This window comes from Lycorma delicatula, chromosome 3 (genome assembly GCF_047948215.1).
Source record: "Lycorma delicatula isolate Av1 chromosome 3, ASM4794821v1, whole genome shotgun sequence".
Taxonomy (NCBI): domain Eukaryota; kingdom Metazoa; phylum Arthropoda; class Insecta; order Hemiptera; family Fulgoridae; genus Lycorma; species Lycorma delicatula.
Window position 1 is genome coordinate 197,018,033 of NC_134457.1, and position 19,155 is coordinate 197,037,187.

Consider the following 19,155-nt stretch of genomic DNA (forward strand, 5'->3'; position numbering starts at 1 on the left):
TCACAAATTAAAACATTCCAGTTCTATTAGTTGTCATAAAGGCAGTATCAGTTTCACCTAGTGGTACATAAGTAAATAATAAATGCGTATCAAGAGTTGCTTTACTACATATAAAAATAAAAGTATTAATGATTAAATAAAAAGAATACAAAATGCGTTTTTATTATCTGTTAAAACAATTACAACAGTAAAATCTCACTAATTTAAAGAATCTGAAGTTGAAATTATGCAGCTGATTATACATCTGTATTGACTTAATAAACAGCAACTACAGATTTACATCCTATGAAATTGTATTATAATGTAACTAAATGAGAAAAAATTTCAATTTTTCTTTGGGTTGTGTAATCAGAATTACATATGAGTGAAAAATTGATTGTAAAGTGTTATTTCATCTCTGCTTAATTTTTATTTGAGACTTATTTATTTTTAGAAACATTTGATTCAATAAGAAATACATTTTTAATTTTTTTTATAATTTCCTCGATTTTTGGGTTCTGTTCTTCATAATTTACTTTTATTACAGCATGTCTTGTAAAGTAACATTTTTTTTTTAATAGCTGCCACGAGTATTTTTATTTTCTTAGAATTCTAAATGTTTAAAGCAAAGATTTAGTTTGTCATCTTCTGAATCAGAAACACAGACTATATTCTTTGGGTTGTGTAATCAGAATTACATATGAGTGAAAAATTGATTGTAAAGTGTTATTTCATCTCTGCTTAATTTTTATTTGAGACTTATTTATTTTTAGAAACATTTGATTCAATAAGAAATACATTTTTAATTTTTTTTATAATTTCCTCGATTTTTGGGTTCTGTTCTTCATAATTTACTTTTATTACAGCATGTCTTGTAAAGTAACATTTTTTTTTTAATAGCTGCCACGAGTATTTTTATTTTCTTAGAATTCTAAATGTTTAAAGCAAAGATTTAGTTTGTCATCTTCTGAATCAGAAACACAGACTATAGGCTTTCTCCTTTTTTATGTAATATTTAGGTGTGAAACTGTATGAGCTCCTTAGAACTAAATTAATACAAAGCATATTAAGTAGCAAAGGACAATTTGTTTAAAGAGAGTTTACCAAATAGAGAAGTTTATTGGAAAGGTAATGTACACAAAAAGAGAAACTTTATGGGAAAGAATCAAAAATGTATTAGTATTTTAAAATATTATTTTTTCATTGTCTAAAAGCTAATGATGAAATCTTTCAAACAAAAACAAAGAATGATAAATTAGTATTTAATTAAAGGTATCACAGAAACAGAAGAAAAAAGTCATTAGGTAAAGAAGAAAGGTCAAAGTAATGGCAGGAATACACTAAAAGTTAAAATTTATCATATTAGGTTTTTAATAGGAAAAATAAATTCATGATGATCTCATGGGGAACTGTTTTGAAATCAAAATTTGACAGAGATCTATAAGATTTAAACAAAAAGAATGTAGTAGAGTAGATGATAGTCTTTCAGAATTATTACCTTGATTAAGAAATGCACAAGTGAATACACTGCATAAATGTGTACTTATGAGTTTGAGGTTGTAAAGAAGAAAGCAACGCAGATAATTTTCACATTATTAATTTTGCCTCATATGAATAGACAATGGGATAATTATGTGTGACATGACATGACATGTACACTAAAGTAAACCCAATTTGGTTTTAGAAAGAGTATGGATATAAGGAGACCATTTAGTTCTTAGAAATCAGGGTTATGAAGAACAAAACCATTTACAACACAGGTACATCTAGAGAAGGCAATTAATTATGTGGAGTGGTATTACAGTATTAAAAAAAAAAAAAACTAGATTTCAATGTACAGGAAGAAGAGTTTGTTTATCATCTGTCACTAAAAGAAAAACAAAGTACATTAAGGTAAAAAATGCTCAGTCATGAAGAGTTCTACAATGACTTTTAATTGGTCTAAATAAACTTCAGGAAATAAAAAAAAAATTAGCTATCTCAGGTTTAAATTAAACTGTAGAAATAAAAGAAGAAAACATTAACAAGGAATAAATTACAAGCAGAAATAGAACATTTTATACTAACATAAAGATTTTAAAAAACAGGCATGTATTTAGAGCAGAAAAATGGAAATTTAAAAAAGTTTGGCGAGTCCAGTTGTAACATATGATTAAGAAATAGAGACATACCATGTCAGGTAAATAAAACGTGAGGAGATTTGAGAGAAAGTCCTGCAAATAATTTTTAGGCCAATGAAGAATGGTCAAGAGTGATAACTATGAACTAATGCTAAACTTCAAGACTTTAATTAATGGGAAGACACAGTGAAATTTATAAAACCTCAAAGAATTACATAGATGCAGTATGTATATAAAACAGACAATACAAAAATGCCAAAAAGGTATTATTAAAAGAGAGGATTAATGTGAATAAAAAAAAGAGACAGATCAAGGTGAAAGCAGAGCAAGTGAAGGGTGGGGATCTAGTGTTGATAGGATTCAGGAATAAAAAGATTTATTGATGATAACAGAAACCTGGAGGATTGTTGTGGAGGAGGCCAAAGTTCACAATGGGCTGTAGTGCCAAAAAATAAAAAAAGAAGCTGTGATAAAGTTGAATGCAGTCTGTTACTATTGTTTTTCAACTTGTAAATAGAAAAAAACAATGAAGAAAAAATCTGAGAGTAGATTATTAATACAAGGAAAGAAGATAAAGATGCTTTTGGTTTCTTTTAATAAAGATTCAGAGTGAAAATGATTTAAATAAAGTAAACGAAATAAATTTTAACTAATAATCTTTCATACTATTGTTTTTAAGTTTCATACATCAAATCATCTTACAAACAGTTACAGAATATCAATGAATTAATTTTTTCTTTTTAATAAAGAAAGTTTTTACAAGTAATATTAATATTGTTATTATATTATTTTAATTTTCATAATAACTGTCTCAGCATACAAACATTTAATTCAATTGGCAGTAATTTGTAGCATTATTTTTCACTCAGCAACATAAATTATAAAAAACTATCACTTGATCACTATAATATCCATTGCAAAAGAAAAAAAAAGTTTGTCTTAATTACATTTTATGAACCACTTGGTTGAAAAAAGTCGAGTCTTATTATTATTATTATTTTATATATAATTATTATTTTCTATATAATTGTAAATTTCAATTAATTTAAAGAAAACCTACAGCAATTATGCAACATTTTCTTGTTCTTCACCTCTTTTCCTGATAATGCAATTTTATCAAAAATAATTATAAGTGTTTATATTTAAGAATAGATTTTTATCTGTTGTTTATGTATTACAAAAAATTCAATGGACACTTTCTGTGTGTGGTAAATATTTAAACTGATACCTCTGATCTAAGTAAAGATAGGCAATCTTTTTTTTTTTATACTGACCCATGAATTTAAAACTACTGTTATTTATGTAGATATATATTTTTTTTTCATAATTTTAATTAAAAATTGGATGGAATAAGGGTTGTGAAAAATGAGGATTTTCCTTTAAAACCGTGGGAATTTTATTTCCTATTAGAAAATAATAAAAATCAACTAAGATGAGTACAGGCATCCTACTTTTAAATACAACTGTTTTGCACTCTAATATTGTGAAATAGCTAAATGCTTTTTTAATAGTAAATATACTCATCAATTTTAATGGAAATTTTTTTTGCTTCATAACACTTTTAAATTTAACTATTATGTAGCATAACATAATCATTAAAATACATAATCATAATTTAAAAATATTCCTTACTTTTAGTAAGAGCCAAAACATCATTTAACCACAATATTGAATCTTCAATATTATCTTGAATCTTCAATAAGTATCTTCAATATTGTTGAAGATACTTTTCGGACTAAAATAGAAAAAAATCTTTTTAATATGCTTAATGAAGTGGCATGACCAGGAAAAGATGATGAGAGGGGTATTATTTCTATATATGCAATGTTTTATCATTCTTACAAGGTTCATTATACTAAAAACTCAACATCTGAACCAAGTGGCTCGCAAGATATAACTTTTAAGACAAGATTTTTTTTACAATTCATACTGTAAGAGTCTAACTGTAAATTACTTTCAATGGGAGAAGTCTTTTTCATTCTTATAAGTATGTTAGTGATATTTTACTGTTTTAAAAAAAATAAATGTCCTTATAAAACTATATGTTATAAAAATATACAATATGTATGGCATTAAATATATTTCAGTAAATATTTTATAGTAATGAAAAAATTCAAACAAAAAGAAAAAATCAAAACAGAAAAAGATTCCAGTTAGTTTTATTCATTATTTACCTTTAATAAACTATCTATTATATTAATTTAATATTTTTAATATTCATAATATTTATAATAAAATGTAAGAAAAAAAAATTATCTCTATACAAATATTATACTGATATGTTATATATTTTATGAGTATATAATATATGTTGTTTACAACAACATTTTGTCACAATAATTAACAAAAAATAGAAAAGCCAGCAATATTTTATAAACATATTAAATCCATTAGAAAAAATAATAAATAGTTTCACATAACTATTAATGGCAGCATTCAAAATGTCAAAACAAACTACATAATACATATTCAGTACGGATTATTAATTGCAAATATATTCACCTTATTTAAAACATAAATTTACCACTATTATGAAACTGAAAAATTAAAAAAAAATCTTATTACTATTAGTTTCAAAGTTAAAAAAAAACCACAAAGGATTTAAAAATAACAGAGTATAACATAAATTTTTATTTTTTTTTACCTAAACCTGAAATAAAAAATAGTGAGCTACAAAAAATGAAAACTGTAAATAATGTCCAACAACTAACTATTTACAAGAATAAGAAATCTAAAACTAAATTTGTATTCTGAATATCAAACTATCATCATCGTTGATTACAGGAAGATTTACAGAATTGAATACAAACCTAACAAACTTTAATAAATATGAAATGTTAATAATAACAAAATAATGATAAATTAATAAATAAAAAAACAATACATCTGAAACATTACAGAAACTATTAGTTCTATTTACAAAACTAAATAAAACAAATAAATTCAGTTTCTGACTACAAAAGGATGCAAATATTAACATTTCTTTAATACTAATTTATTTTTAAGTTTTTTTTTTTAATATTTATATTTACTTTTGCTAATACTCCTGTTATCTATTGTCATTTATTAAACAATAAAAATATTTATGTAGTTTTAGATTTGTATTTCCTTGTAAACAATTTTGGAGCATTCTCTCTTTTATAATTTTATAAATTTAATAATATTTATGAATATTTAAAACATTTTTTGTTAGATAAAATAAATTAAAAAATCTTTATACGAGTGAAATTCACAACAATCAAAGTCTCTGATACATAGTTAACATTTACTAATTGGAACACGCAGGTAATTATTTACATCTCTTATTTACTTACTGATAATGAATATTGACTTGGGTTTGACATGTTAGGACGTGTAGTTTAATTTAACCAAAACAGTTTACAGCTACATCTTGATCTGTTGACTTTTTATGAAGAAAAGATTGCAACTAACCACTGCACTGTTTGAGTCGGCAGTTTTGTTTTAATTAACCAAAATTATGACTGATAAATTCTTCTCTGGTAAAAAATAAATAACAGTATATTGATAAAAATTTCAGAATCAGATTACTATGTCAGTGATGTAGTTCACATAAGTTCTTACGTTGATGATAAAAAAATTAACCTTGTAATAATTATCTAATCAATATTGTAATTAAAATGTTAATAAAATAATTAAAGTATTACATTAACAAAAGTTTCACATTATATTAACCAGAAATATGAATTAGTGATAAAAAAACTTGATGCATGCAAAAAAGTAATATAATTAGGTTAAAAACAATTCTATAAACATATCAAGCTACCCAACTAATCTATGTTAAATACTGTAGCCATTAAAGTTACAGTATTCACATGCAAAGACCCAACAAATAAAATATAATAATTTTCTAATAAAATGTTTTATTATATGAAGAACTCATCAAAATATAACCTAATAGCTCATATAAAATTCTACAATCAACCAGTTTTTCCACTGTCACACCAAGTTGTAGTTTATGTATCACAGTTTCAAAGTTCATAACTTTTTTGAACAAAGACTATATTTAATTTACTATATTTTTACACATTAAAAATTGTTCAATAATATAAAGAATTTATATTTGGAATTTTATCATTTTAGATGATTATTGCTTTAACCTTTTATGTAGTCATCATTGTCAGAAAAGCTTACTTTATTCTTATTATTAATTATATTTATATTATAATTAGGTTCTGTTTGTTTTTCCTCTTTAAATAAATTGTAATTATTATGTGTTGTAACCCACTGCATCTTTGTAAAAGTAATTGAAATTTAACCAATACGGAACCTTCTTATAATTAAAATACAGTTAAGCATATACTGAATAACCATAGAAAATAAGCGTAAGTCATTATTTTTATTATTATTTTATTTTATATAATATATCAGATGGTTTTCATGTAGGACTTGATGTTAGATCACCTTATACACTATAGACTTTAATAACCAACAATGATATTCATTTCATTTTCACAATTATATTGACTTTACTGAGTATTAATTAGCTTCTGATATTTGTAACGCTCATTTTTAATTTTTTACGTCTTTATTTTTTCCCAAAACAGTTAAATTGCATATAATTGGTTAAAAATGCAATCACCTTCAAAACCTACAAGGTGATTAAGTATATATTTTAGTGCCTTTGGCAATGAAGTCTAAATTTTACATGCATATTTTTACTTAAGACTTTTACAATCTATTCTTATAGTGGAAAAATAATTTGCGTCACTAATGTGACAAACTGAATGTATTTTTTGAGGAAGGAATTTAAAATAAGTTAACAGTTACTAAAAATATTTTTTAAATGCAAAAATACAAAACACTAAAATACAGTGGAAGGGTTAATCTGTAACTTATTTGAGGTCAATCTTGGTGTAAATATTCATAGTCATTTTTCTCTTTAATATGTAAAAGAAATCATCATTTCACTCATATCACTATCCATATCACAATCTAGTTGTGGTTAAGATAAAATACAAAATATAAACATATGATTAATGGGGGTGGGGGATCACTGATTGCACATAATGTTACATAGTGAGGAATAACATGTAGATTAACTGATACTCAATTAAATAATGATGAATAAAAATTTCACTAAAGTAATTTCAAACATATGTTGATCTGTGATAATAATTATTAATTTGAACCTCTATTAACCTATTAATTGGAAGAGGGAAATAAGAATAAGCTAATCCTGATAAACAAGAACATCAATCTTTTCTTTCGTTAACAAAATAACATCGAGTTGGACTTTCCATGAGAGTTGCTTTATTTGTGCTTCTACGTTGGTGCTTACTGCGAATAATATGATTTGTTGAGGACATTGAACTAGAACTGACACCAGAGTCACTTGATTTTTCACTAAGGGTCGAACAATTCCTAGACTGACCTGGATTACCAGCATCACAGTTCAGTTCAGTTGCTATGTATTTCACAACTCCAACCTGAAATGATAAAGAAAAAAAAAATAGCACTCATTTCATATATAATCACATCTTAAGATATAATATAAATTCAGAAATTACAAAGAAAAAACTAATAGAAAATTTGTTTAATTTTTTTAGTAAAATGAATAATTGAGCCGTACATTAATTATAGAAGAAACCATGGTTTCAATAAAATAAAATTTCACTTAAGAGTAGATGAAAATCATTTCACTTATGTTCAATCAGCTTCATCCAGCTTAGATCTAGTAAACTAAACAATATCAGTTATACCAGACTTTCAGTCAAAATACAGAAATGTGTCCCCACATAATTAAAAACAAACCTTTTACATACACAGTACTTGAAATAAATTAGCTTTATGAGAAGTAAATCTTGTGTCCAACTGCAATAAATACTAGTTATAGTAGCTGATACAATTTTAGTTTCTCATTATTCTAAAATCTATCAACCAATGAATGATAAATTTTATAACCTGTGCTGAAGAAAATAAATCAATATTAAGCTCAGGTTATAACTATGCAATATATAACATATATTATATCAGGAACAGGTAGGTGCACTACTTCATTTTCAAAAATAGAAATTGCCCCAGCATATGTCTGGAAGGATTAAAAGAGACCATGAATAGAGCAGCATACAAGATAAAGAAATTAAAAATGGTTAAAATCTATATTAAGTAAATATAAGAAATAATAACAAGATAAATAATAAAATAAAGAACGTAAATAAATAAAACCTTTACAAAATAAAATAATAATCTGGAAGGCATTAAGTTAAATTTTAAAGTATATTACAATTATAGTAATATTGTTTTGTAAAATAAAAATTTTCAATTTAATTCTGAACAAATTGGTAGAAAATCTTTTAAATGAGTAGATAAATTTCTAAAAGTGACATCAGAAACATGTTACTCCATAACCCAAAACTTCATCCTTACAAGATTCAAATTATCCAAGAACTGAAACTTAACAATTGTAAATTGCATCTGCAATTTTGTGAAAAAATGTTGTCTAAAATCAATGAGAATGCTAACTTTATGGAAAATCTTTGGATGTCAGATGAAGCCCCATTTTCAGTCAGGTGGATACGTGAATAAGCAGAACTTCTAATACTAGGTACAAACAAACCCTGCTCAGCTTCAACAGTGTCCATTACACAGTGCTAAACTTACTGTATGGTGTGCAGTTTCATGTTGTGAGGTGTAAGGCTCTTACTTCTTTGAAGATGAAGGGGGTTCTGCTGTCACTGTGATGTTTCAACGTTATGTTGACATGCTAGAGACATTTTTTGCTCCTAGGCTTCATTCTCTTCCAAATCTTAACCTTCAACAAACCTGGTTTCAACAGGATGGACCCAACTCACACAGTGCTCAATAGTCTATGGCAGCAGTGAGAAGTTTGTTTGGTGATCACATAATATCAAGGACTGCTAATATTGCTTGGCCGTCCAGTCTCAAAATGTTTCAGTCTGCAATTTCTTTTTATGCGGACATAGAGTCCGCAAGAGTGTCACCAGACTACCAGAGTAGTCACCAGAGTGACTAGACTCTGAGTGACTAGACTAAGAGTGTTACCAGACTAGACCAAGAAACTTGCTCAGCTCAAAACACAAATGGAAGAGGAAATCTTCAACATCCCAGAGAACATACTGCGCTGTTCTATGCAAAATATTCAGAATCGACTTACTGAATGTGTACACAAAAATGTATAGCACTTAAGTGAAGTGATTTTTAAAAAGTAATGTATACTGAAATTCCACTCTTGTAAAACATATTTTCAACATTAAATAAAGTAACTTTAGTAACTTTTTTCTAATTATTTAAAATTTTCCCGTTTCTCTGTGCCACCTGTATTTCTGTTGTCTGGTTTGATGGAAATGGCTATTGTTATTTTTTTAAAATAACTGCCTATCTTATACCAAATGTAGCACATATAAATGTAAATGCATAAAAATGTCTTAATTTACTAAATATCTGTTTACATAATTCATACTTAAGAGTACCAAACAATAATATGGTAAGCCATTTTGCACAAACAAAAGCTTAACTATGGTAAACTATATATGACTTAACTATGGTAAAAGAAATACTACATAATCACTTATAATAATACTACTACTATTACCCATGTAATCAACAATCATGACTCTAAGTACAATTGAAAAGCATATCACTTTTACCCATATTTAAAGTTAATCCATATTTTAAGTTTTATGCACATCTCCATATTATCCTTATGTGTTTATCCATTTTTAACGTTAGATAGTCTTAATTAATTAATCTAGCGAGTTGAATGAATCAAAATGTGATAATTTTTCAATTTTTTGTTGTAAAATATATGGAACGTCAATCAAGAACTATAATTGAAGAACTAACAAGCCAAGAGTATGGTACGCTAATCTTTTGGTCAATTGTTCAAGGGAAGGGTTCAAATAAATATTAAATTTACCCAATATGATGAGTCAGAAAACTTATCTGTTAATTTGGAGAAATGCCTTATTACATCATTTATTGGTTTCATAATAAAGAAGAGTAAGAACTCTTCTTTATTACAGTCATGATATACTCAATGTATTAATATCCAGTATTATTGTTAAGAAATCTCTAGCCAGCATTTTTAATTGACCCACCGGGTTGGTCTAGTGGTGAATGCATCTTCCCAAATCAGCTGACTTGGAAGTCGAGAGTTCCAGCATTCAAGTCCTAGTAAAGATAGTTATTTTTACACAGATTTGAATACTACATCGTGGATAATGGTGTTCTTTGGTGGTTGGGTTTCAATTAACCACACATCTCAGAAATGGTCGAACTGAGACTGTACAAGACTAGACTTCATTTATACTCAAACATATCATCCTCATTCATCCTCTGAAGTATTATCTGAAAGGTAATTACTAAACAGGGAAGAAAAAGCATTTTTAATTACTATCTATAATGCCACAATTCAAATTACAGAAAACTTAAAGTCCAATAACAAAATCCAATTATTATTATAATTACTATAATTTTTTTTGCCGAATTTTCAAAGAAAAGTATGTATTATTTTCAGCTGTATAGTGTGAATGGTGTAGGGGGGTGAAAATGAATTTTACATTTTGATATAGGAGGTGTATGAAAACACAATTCACTTAAAATGAGCTTTCCTTATATATTTATAGGTCTATTTATAAAATTTTGTGGCTTGAAAATATTCAAAACTGCTATATCAATTTCATTGAAATTTATGCTGTAGTAGAAAACTGGTGCGTTTCTGACTGTGAAATAGTGAGGTTGTTGGAAAAAAAGTCTGTCTTTTTGTACAGAATTGCACAAGGTTTTTTTTAAGTTTTTGGCAAACCAACTTCTTTCATATTAAACTGCTAACTAAATAGTGTAATTCTAAATAAATACTATTTTACTAAATTCAGATTAAAATATTCTGATATTTTTTACTTAACTACTTTGTTTCACAAATCTGAAAACAATTTTTGTAACAAAATTTATCTAGTTTGAATTCTTTCGGTTAAAAAAGTATACATGAAACAAACTAATAACAACCAAGATATTATTAAATAAATAAAAATGACACATAAAGTTTTAAAAAAGATTCCAGTTAATTAAAAATGCAGGACCTTAAGTCTGCATTTTGCATTAAGAGACCTTCTCAGTGATGGGTTCCGAAGTCGTCTTTTCACTAAAGACATTCATTTCAATACTTGTTTTGGCACGGTTGTGTGTCGGTGGGATATTTGGCAGGAAACTATCAACAGCTGTATTTGCCGCAGTATAACTGACTGTTGATACTGTAGTTGGCGTTGTGGTTCTTGGTTCTCCACCAAGATTATTTGCTACAGCAGCTCCTTCTTGAAGTCTTGATGGACCTTCAACTTCTGGGCTGCTTCTCCCTTCATCAGGAGCTAAAAGAACACAAAAATTCAAATTATAATCAAAATCAAGATAAAAGAAATACAAATATTAATTCTTTACAAGTGATTTCTCATTGAAGTAATCATTTATATCAGTACATAATATAACTAGGAAAAAACATTTTGTGAACTTTTATATAAATGTTTACTGGTTTTTATGTTTGTTATATTTACAATTGTTACAATAAAAAGATTATACTAAATATACCAAATATATAAAAGTACACAATTAATCATTAGAAAGGAAACAAAAAATTGTTATAAAAATTAGTACAATTCAAATGAAAACAAATAAAAGCCAATAAAAATAATACAAATTTTCCGCATATAGAAATTTAATTAATAATTTTTTAAAATATGTATTTACTACATTTAAAACAGGAAAACTCCTCATTTTTTATATTAAAAACAAAAATGTAAGCACCACTTTATGCATGGTAAGAATAAAAACAATGTGACTAAATCAGCAATTTAATCAAATAAAACAATGAAGTTATAAAAAAATTATCAGCCATGGAGGTCAAATTAGGCACTGAAGGAAGACTCATAATCTAAGTCAAATGAATCGATGAGAGTTATTACAAACAGTAGTACTGAATTGCAGTCATGAGCTAAGAATGTTCTTTCCTACAATCTGTTTAAAGTGAAAGTTTGCAACTATTTTAGCAATTTTCGTATTTATAAGGGACAATATTCTAATAATAATAATAATTTTGAAAAGTTACCTCTCTAACTGAAGTTCACTAATGTTTTGTAAATACAGAAGTGTAACATATGATAAAAGTTGTGCAATAACAATAAATTTGCTATTACAAACTTATACTTCTGCATAATTAATTTATATTAAGTCAAATCATATAAATAATTCAGTAGTTGGGATTTGACCCAATCAACTGATTCATGAAAAAAATGCCTTATAATGTATTAGGAATAGAATTCATCCTTAATGGTTAAAAAAGGAAGGACTATGAATTCTCCTTCCTTTTTTAACCAACTTAACTCATTTACTTACTTAACTTACTTACTTATTTAAACTTGCTCAAAGTTTTGAGTGTTAATTTGTTTGAATATCTTATTCTTGAATCTTAACCTAATAACTGATTTCTTTTCAGCCTTCTTTTGGAAAAAAACAATACTTTAGAAAACAAAGAACTTCAAATAAAAAAATTAATACTGTTATGATATTCTACAACTATTAGAAAATGTTTAATTATAACTACTCTCCAGCTGATTATCTGGATATCACAAAAAATCTGATATCAGCCCTCTAAACATCAGTGATGTTCATCCCATCTACCAATATATTACTTTCTATCAGATTCTTTAAGTTTAAACAAAAAAAAAAAAGAGTATATTTAAAGCTTAAAAGAAAAAGAATCAAATAACTTCAGTCCTTTTCTTTTAGTTAAATCAATCATTTAGAGGGATTTTGTAGTGTGAAATTTTCCTGAATTAATAGTATTCTTTCAGGGTTTTCGTACTTTAAATTTCCCAAGAAATACAGCAGTAAAATTGAAGAAGAAATAGAACAAACCAAGAAATACAACAGCAATAAGTGCATGAAACCTTAAAGACGAATGCAAAATTTAAAGAGGCTCCTTCCTCTTCAAGTTTTCCTGTTGTCTTTAAGTTATATCTTAAGTCAGTGCTTCTAATCAAACACCTTTCAGTAAGGACACTTACTAAGGATACATGTATTTTAGTAGAAATTAATATTTTTATAAATTGTAATATAAATTCAAAATTGTAAAAATTATTCAAAAAGAATAATTAACAGCTTACATTCATATTCGTTGAGCACTTGAACAGCTGCAAGTATTTTGGCACGATTTTGAGGATCTGTAATACCAAGATAATCTAAATCTTTTTCTCTAATTTCACAGAATGCTTCTAAATCCTCATAACCATTCAGTACAAACAAAGACATATGATCCTGCAAATAATAAAGCACCATTTCATTACTATTTAATGAAGTGAAGTAATTTAATACTTAAAAAATGTACTAACTTAAGTAATAATACATTAACAGGCAATAAAGCAAAAGTTACAATGAAATAAATGGATTAATACTACATCTTAAATGATTAAATTGCAACATTTATTTTTCAATAATTATAAAAGAAACTTTTACCTCCATGTGAATTGTACGAAGCATTTGTTCAAGAGTATGAGGTCGATGCCGGTGTTTATGTCTTGCTGGCTCTGGCATCAGCTCCACATTTATAAATTTGAATTGTCCTTCACGCCACCGTCCATCTCTTACTTTAATTCTACCTCGCCAAAGACCACTGGTGCTCATAGATAACACTTCTACAATATCTCCTTTCTGTAAGAGATAATCAATAAATAATTTTTGTGTTTCTTAAATCAGTGTAGGTTTATAATTTTAATAGTTTTTTATGTAATTCAAACAAAACTAGTTTATACAATATATTGTAGTACAAACAAATTAACATAATTCTATTAGTAGGATAATTTGCGAATTCTTGAGTTGTTTTAGATTTCTTCAATGGTTAAAATCACATTATTTTATAAAAAGAAGGTTTTCAAAAGCAGAAATTGCTGTTTTTCAGTGCGGATATCAGAATTAAATGTATCATAACAGCACACAGTAAATACAAAACCAAAAAATTATATACACTGTATCATCAAAAAGTATTGAGACTGATTAAATAAATACATTTATATGTAAGGACCATTTTTATCTTGAATAATAGGAAAAAATGCATGGAGCATGGTTTTTGTAGGTTTTTGGACTACTAAGATGCTTTGTTTGTCCAAAAACTATTGCACAATACAGACTGAGTGCATTGAAAAATTATCATGATGCAGTTTCCAGTTGCCTCGGTCTTCAGAAAAAGACCCAGGATTAATACTAATGTTTATATACAACAAAATAGTTAATAGTTAGTTTAATGTTCTGAATATTGTATGCAGAAGCACACAATATTCAGAAATGACAAAGAACTCCAGTGAATGAGTACACAACAATTCCTTCATTAAGGAATGTCCTTATTTTCCACTTGAGCAAAGTCATGATGGACAATGCTCTTGTAATAAAATACATAGTCAGCATTGTCTTCACTTGGCTCTGAACTTGTTGAGCTTTACTTGATTGTGGAGATTCAGCTATCCTTCACTCTGAAGACTGGGCCTTCAAATCATAGGCATAGATCCAGGTTTCACTACCAGTAATTGTTGATTTAAAAAGATTTTTCTTAATGCAACCCATTCCACAAATCAATGGTGATCTGTTACTGATGTTCCTTTTGCTTCTCTACAAAAAATTTTGGAACAAACTTCGACTGCCACTCTCAGTCATGCCCAAATCAGTTAAAATCCAAATCAGATGATGAACTCGTTACACAGTACCCTAATTGTCAGACAGCGATCATCTCAAATGGTTGTAAGAATTTTTCTAATCATTTCATCAGTGCAACTTGTTGAAGGAAATCCTTCATGTTCATTGCTTTCAACAGTCATTCTATCCTCTTTAAATCTTTAAAACACTCAAAAATATACATTGTCTCACTTTGGTAAGCCACTAGTAACATACAGTAAGTTTTTGTGATGTTGCTCCCATATTTTTGGCAGAATCTGATGGCACACACATAAATCCATATTTTCACTCAGTGAATTAAGTCAGAATGTAAAACACACTTCAATCAAGTGCATGTAATAACAAACTGAGACAAGCTAGCTCAGTGTTGTAATTTATCCAACAACCCAACATCATCATGGTCAATTTCCATAATACACCCACTTTCATACTCAGTTAGTTCACAATAAAGTCAGTTTCAGTACTTTTTAATCATACACAATAAACTCAGAGTGTAGGTATATAAAACATTTAAACAATAAAAGAGAAAACTTGCACATTGAATACAACACACTTTAAATATTTTATAATATTATAACAGTCATAATATTCTAGGATTATGAAGATTGCACAAATTATAAAGTGGCATAAGTATTTTCAAAATGATCAAACTTATGCTGAAAGTAACAGTACGTCATTAACAAACTGAAATCCACATATCATTAACAATGTGCACAGTTTGATAATGGAAAATCATTGGCTGTCGACTCAGGAAGATACAAATGATATTGGGATTAGCAACTGTTTTGTAACATAATTTTAATCGGTAATTTGGGCATACAGATTTTTCATTAATCATGCAAATGGAAGTTGTATCATTATAATGCATCATTTATCATATTTAATTCACGATTTCTTGTCAAGAACAGAATTCCTCAGGGTTACTAGGCCCCTTTCCTACTAGATATAGTTCTTTTGAGTTCCCAAAGCTGAAGATCTCTTGAAATGGATCCAATTTGGCAGCCAGAAGGCTGTAATAATGAATATGACAGCACAGCTGGTAGCCAGTCCCAAAGAAAACTTCAAATAATCTTTCCAACAAAGTAAGGATTGCTTACAAGAAGATTATTTTGATGAGACTAGACCTGGAAAGAACTACTGGTAAGTTATTTTCTTTTCATCAACTTGGTTGGAAACCTTTTTGAACAGACATTGTATGTAGAAAAATCGTATAATTATAACAAAAAACTTACTTTAAACTTAAGGGCATCTTCATCATATGGACTAGGAGTATAATCAACAAGTGCTCTGGCTCTTGCAAGTACAGGCCTTCCACCTTCTAATGGTGTTGTACACTCTTCTGAACTATGATTTGATGAAGGTGGAACAAGTGCCTGCATACCTGACAAAATATTTAATAGTAAGATAAATAAACAATATGTAAATATTACTAGTAATAATAAAAAAATCCTCTATCTATAATAACCTAATATTAGATTTTTATTCTTAATAGAGTCCATTAACGTCACCATCTCATGTAGCGTACATAGGCACCTGGCTACAACACAAAACGTAGAAGTAATAATAAATTTCACATCACTAACTTACTATATCCTGAAAAAATGCCTGTAAGAAAAGAAAAAGAAACTTTTTTAACTATTTTTTGTTCATTTTTCATAATAATTCTCGATAGATATCTACAATTAGTAGCTGTTTTTTTTTTTTTTACTGATTATTTTATTAGCACTTTTTTATTGTTTCCATAACTTTACCATTCAGTATACTAATTGTCTAGATCAATAATGGCATAAGTTGTTTCTTTTATTTTTAAAAACTTGTGGTATTTAAATATAAATTTAAATGTAAATGAATGGTAATGTACACACGTGTAACGCATGTATGTGCTAAACATAATGCATTCCTGCTTCCTTTTGATAAGCACTTTTTTCACTTATATCGCTAAAACAATGAATTCTCAAAAAAAGTACAAGAGGCCAAAAGCATTTCTTTTTTATCATTTTATTGAATACCATTATTAAAATTTGTAAATAGCATAATTTTAAAAATTTGTCTCTCACTATAATGCCAGCCCCTTATAGATAAAACAATTTAAAGTAGCCTATATTACTTCCAGACTAAAGACCTGTTACTATCAAAAGTGTTGGTTGTAACTGGTGGATCTGTAAAGTTACAGAAGGAAACAAACAGATAAAACAATAAAACATATTACCATTCCTATGTACATAAACGAATAAAAATGAGTATAAATTATTAATTTACTTATTAATGTCATCATTTACTTAACTGTACTTAGTGAAATTTTTTATTTTCTTAGCAAATATATCATTCATAAGTAAATATGAATTTATACATAAGAAATATAAATAGTTTCAAATATAAAACTTTTATTAATTAGTGTAAATAATTAATAACAGTACAGAATTAAATTTAAAAAACTTAGTGCAACATCAACACTTAGGAAAAAAAGAAATAAAGAGATTAAATTTTTCAAGGTAAAATGATGATTTTCTCTTCATTCTCTAAATGATTTTAATCTTAAACTTTTGAAGTTTTTGTACTTAAACTTCAAAATTCTGGCTTTACAAGCAATTACTGAAAAAAGTGAAAATTAGACAAACATCTTTAAACAACTTTAAAAATCAAAGAAGGTTAACAATTCAACCCATATTTTTTATATCACCAAACAAACTGACTTCAGTGATTTTATTTATGTCATAGAAAAAATTCCTCTCTCTGGTGAGCGTACTAAATGTATTTTTCCTGGTAACTTGTAAATGAAACATGTTTTAAACAAAAAATTACCAATTTATAAAGAGATGATTACACAATATTTTTCTTCTTTATTTATCATCATCATTGCTTTGTATTTGGATTATTATGATGCATGATAAATGGTATAATTTCATTCTCATAATCAAAATATTTTTTTTGTGAGAATTCTAGAAAATTAGTTATAATACTTATAGTGAAAGAATAATATATATTCTGCATTCAAGACAGTCTAAGTTAGTAAGTAGTCAAGAAGCTACACTTCTTAGCAATCCCTTTACACTGTTTTTGGCACTACATTTTACATTTTTATCAGGGCACAAGGTTCTAATCTTTGTATTTCTTACAGGTAGTGGTTTTTTGACCAATCCAAATTTTAAATAAAGCTAAAAATTATAAATGTATATTAACAATTAAACTTTTAAAAAAACTGTATTAAAAACCTAAAAATACTTTTTTAATTATTCTTAATTTTATTTTTTTGGAACTGGCAACAATTAAATGTCAGCATATTGCTGGTATTGTTTGTTTTCAGCTAGCTGCTGGATTCTGAATTCAAAATTTTATGTAAAACTTTTTAAAAAATATTTAGTTTTTCTTAGCTGAAAAGTCTTTTGTTTTATCCATTTTTTAAATGTTAACAGATAAAAGTAAACTAAAGTAATTTTTATTTGATCAAAACATATGGTTCTGAGACTTTAAAAGGAAGAACATTTTTCTACATTAACCAAAATCAGAAAATAAATAAACTGGTAAAATAATGTGTAAAGTTTTAATGATAATTTTAACCAATATTATTGTAAACCAATAGATTAGATTACAGGCAATATAGTTTTCATCAAATGTTCTTTCTAAAAGCGTTTGAAGTCTGTAGTAAAACAAGGAAAGTTTTTACTCAAGACTTAATACTAAAGAAAATTTACTTAAATTCAATTCAAGTTTTAATTTATAGTAGCACTAAAAAATTCAGTTTTTTACATAATCATTCAAAATGTTATGATTGTAACCAATAGTGAATAAGATACGCACAGACACCGCTCCAGTCACACCATATTTGTAGAAAATTTTGCAATTCTTAAATTACCTGGAAATGACTATCATTTGCAGATACCTTCTTCAAATTACTTTTAATATTTTCAGATCACTGACAGAATAAGATAAAAATCATTGAATATTTGTGTGATCAGTTCAAATCATCATTTTTTGTTTTCAGTATGATGGAAAAAAATAATTTTTTTTTTTCAATCTGCAATCAGATTGGTGGAGGAGAGATTGGACAGCAAATTAAAAAAAAAAATTATTCCTCTTTGGGTACTAGAAAAAATATCAGCTACTTAAAAAACCAAGTAAGAGAATTTCTCAGGCTAACAATATAAATTTTATGGCTTCTTAAATGCAACTGATATAAAAAAAAATGTAACACAATTAATTTCTAAGAAGTTTTAATTTTTTTATGGACTATCAAAACTACCAAAAGAATTTACAGTTTATTATTTATTAATGCCATAAGTTACTAAAAAAAAGTTTATCCAAGTGTTGCAGTACTTTTCTACTGTATATTATAGTTAAAAGTACAATTAAAAGTAGTTTTCTA

At 27.0% G+C, this 19,155-nt stretch overlaps 1 protein-coding gene across 1 annotated transcript in view; it reads right to left on the reverse strand.

Annotated features, from left to right (window-relative positions):
- Positions 1 to 7,312: 7,312 nt before the first annotated feature.
- The window catches only part of LOC142321280 (uncharacterized), a 305,947-nt gene continuing 294,104 nt past the window's right edge, over positions 7,313 to 19,155 (reverse strand). Inside the window, exons 13-17 of the mRNA XM_075359277.1 lie at positions 16,025 to 16,173; positions 13,584 to 13,778; positions 13,235 to 13,385; positions 11,187 to 11,443; positions 7,313 to 7,546 (exon numbers count right to left, since the gene is read on the reverse strand). Coding sequence (XP_075215392.1) covers positions 7,313 to 7,546; positions 11,187 to 11,443; positions 13,235 to 13,385; positions 13,584 to 13,778; positions 16,025 to 16,173 — 986 coding nt within the window. The remainder of the gene's footprint in view (positions 7,547 to 11,186; positions 11,444 to 13,234; positions 13,386 to 13,583; positions 13,779 to 16,024; positions 16,174 to 19,155) is intronic.